General features: G+C 32.1%; 1 protein-coding gene across 1 annotated transcript; it reads right to left on the minus strand.

Annotated features, from left to right (window-relative positions):
* Positions 1-1,424: 1,424 nt before the first annotated feature.
* Positions 1,425-1,830, minus strand: LOC119611330 (the record flags this gene model as incomplete). Its single annotated transcript, XM_037966873.1, has 2 exons — positions 1,425-1,601; positions 1,673-1,830. Coding segments are annotated over 2 exons (335 nt in total), but the record flags the coding sequence as incomplete, so codon positions are not given.
* Between the last annotated feature and the right edge of the window lie 1,204 nt (positions 1,831-3,034).

The raw sequence follows: 3,034 nt of genomic DNA on the forward strand, positions 1-3,034 counted from the left end.
GGCGACCAAGACAATCGGTAATCATCAACCACAACGAATGTAATGAAGTTTCAAGGAAGGAAACTACGTTAACCTAACGAGTTAAAAGCCGTTCGTCACCAAATTAAAAAATAATGAAATGGTGTAGTTTTACCCACAAAGATTGTATGGAGTGACCCTAACGGAAAGAGGATGAGGGCATCTCCAAAATGAGTTAGTATGGGGATGCAACATCGATGTTTATGAGCTATAGTCAATGTTTTCGCAACATCGATGCATCCCTAGTTTAGTATGAAGCAAGGTATGTATTCTGAGTCGATGCAGAGGATTACGAGAACAACTATACAAAATTGGACGAACGGATTCAGACAAATGTTCAACATGCTGATAGAGTTTAAGAAGACCGATTGGATTCCTCAGGACCATATGATTACGAGAACAACTCAACAAACACGGACGAATGTATTCAGACTTATGTTGAACATGCTGTTATTGTGCCAAAGTACCGCAAGGTTAGATTTGATATATTATACATCAAATCCGAAGAAATACACCTAGGTCTCTATAGAACCTGTTGTGCAGTCCTTTCTATTGTCCATGTTTTTATTTCACTCTGCGTTGTGTCGAAAGGGTTGGCATATATAGAAGTATATTCGTTGTCAATTATTCCCGATTTAATTATCGATATGATGCAAAACTTACCTTTGGAAGGGTATTTGATTAAGACTCTCTTAAAGTTCAATACGCTCTTTAATTTATCCTCATCGCATGATATCTCCTTAATTTCCTTCTGGCTATCGGTAAATATATTAACCACTTCTGTTATTCTTTATTGAACGGCTTTCTGTCAGGATACTGATAGTATGATTAGGTAGACAGTAGAATTCTTCTATTCCTGGGTTTCCACTGTAGAACCCCAGGCCCGTTTTGTCTCCTAGTTTAGATCCATGGATTTCTAGGGATCAGTATCTTAAAGTTATCGATAAATTCTGTGTATCTCATGCAATCGTGCACGTCCGATGTGTATATGTCCCGTATACATTGATGACATGTCGTAAAACCAAAGCCAAGTTCTTGACCAAATCCACTAAGCTAAATTAGTAAGTTCCATATTAAGAACCTGAACTACTTTCCAAAAATATGGCTTATGCCAAAATATGTATATCCTCTGGATCTAGTAACACACATGACACTTCAAAGAGTATTTAAATGGCCCCATCCGGGCCTAGGTATATTTCGACTATGGCCGAGCATAATATACCCTACAATTGCTATGAGTATGTATATTTAAAATATTCTTTTTACAATAAAGATGAAGTGGTCTTCTAATGGGCTTCACACAAATGTGTACCAATCCTATTAAAATTCAGTAATGGGTTATCATGTTTACATATATAAAAGTTATGTATGCAGAGTTTATAAGTGATATATAGACCTGCAAGTATTTAAGTGACTTTTGAATGTCGCTTAGTTTTCGGTGCAATTTCCCCTAAACCTCTTGCACTACCAATTAAGATCTTCGAATCGTAATAATCAAAACCAAAAGTAAAATTAACAAACGGCATAAAAGCTGGGAAAAATTCATCAGTGAATGAGAAATTTTTTAAGTCATACAGGAAATTCTACAAAATGAAATAAACAAATTAAATTACTTTCTACTATTAGCTACCAGAGAAAAATACACATTATTTACCTCTTTAAATGGACATTTAAAAGGAGCATTTAAACTTTTAACCACTTCACGTCGAATCATTTCCAACATATGATTTCCAGCACCCGGACGCATGACATCACAAGCGTTCACTTTAAGATCAATGAAATTTATATAATCTTTACGCATTTGAGATTTGACTTTAAAAAACATATGAAAGTTAAAATTCTTAGACATTTTCTTTGTTAATCTGAATCGGCCAGAGATTAGGAACAAGTGTTCCTTAGCTTCCGTTACATTACATTCGAATATTGAAAAAGTTTTCGTATAGGGTATACAAGTAAAATTGTAAAATTTAAAATCATAACTCCGAGGCGGTGCCTGTAAGTAAAAATATTTTTTATATTTATTTTTTTAGAAATTCATTCTTTATACCTGGTGTGAGCTACTAAATATCATTATAAATAAATATATTGGTAACAAGCTAATTTTTGTCAACATTTTTATCTAGAGTTTGTTTTTCACTAATGTATGACTAAATCATAAATATGTTATTAAAGCCATTATATTGAAAATAATAATTATTACAGTAATCGGCTGTATTAGAATTAATATTTGTGTTAAGTTATTTTTAGAAAAATAATTGTTTCAATTAGCTTCGATATTAAAAATTAGAAATAAATAAAAACAAATAGGAAAATATAGTTGGACATGGTCGACTATGTGATACCCTACAGCATGAGTATATTTTAAAAATTATTTATTTTTCATAAAAAACTTTTATTTTGAATTTTACCTTAATGAAAAACTAAATTTCTAAAAGAGGCTTTATATGGGAGTCAGTGTCAAATATGCGCCGATCCTCAACAAATTGAGAAGAAGGATGTAATTTTATATAAAGGCCGAATTTCATCGCGATACTAATGGTTATAAGTAAATTTTTGGACGTTTAAGATATTTTTTTAAGGGAGGTTTGTATGGGGGCTAGGGCCAAACGACAGCCGATCGTTATAAAAATTGGCATTTATGCCTACAAAAAACTTAGCTTGCGCACAAGGCTTACGGAGGTTAGTTAGTTAGTTAGTTAGTTAGTTAGTTAGTTAGTTAGTTAGTTAAGTTAGTTAGTTAGTTAGTTAGTTAGTTAGTTAGTTAGTTGTTAGTTAGTTAGTTAGTTAGTTGTTAGTTAGTTAGTTAGTTAGTTAGTTAGTTAGTTAGTTAGTTAGTAGTTAGTTAGTTAGTAGTTAGTAGTTAGTTAGTTAGTTAGTTAGTTAGTAGTTAGTTAGTTAGTTAGTTAGTAGTTAGTTAGTTAGTTAGTTAGTTAGTTAGTTAGTTAGTTAGTTAGTTAGTTAGTTAGTTAGTTAGTTAGTTAGTTAGTTAGTTAGTTAGTTAGTTAGTTAGTTAGTT

The sequence above is a fragment of the Lucilia sericata genome, unplaced genomic scaffold, assembly GCF_015586225.1.
Source record: "Lucilia sericata isolate MDLA Ls3-8-SP2 unplaced genomic scaffold, ASM1558622v1 Contig001422F_arrow, whole genome shotgun sequence".
NCBI lineage: Eukaryota > Metazoa > Arthropoda > Insecta > Diptera > Calliphoridae > Lucilia > Lucilia sericata.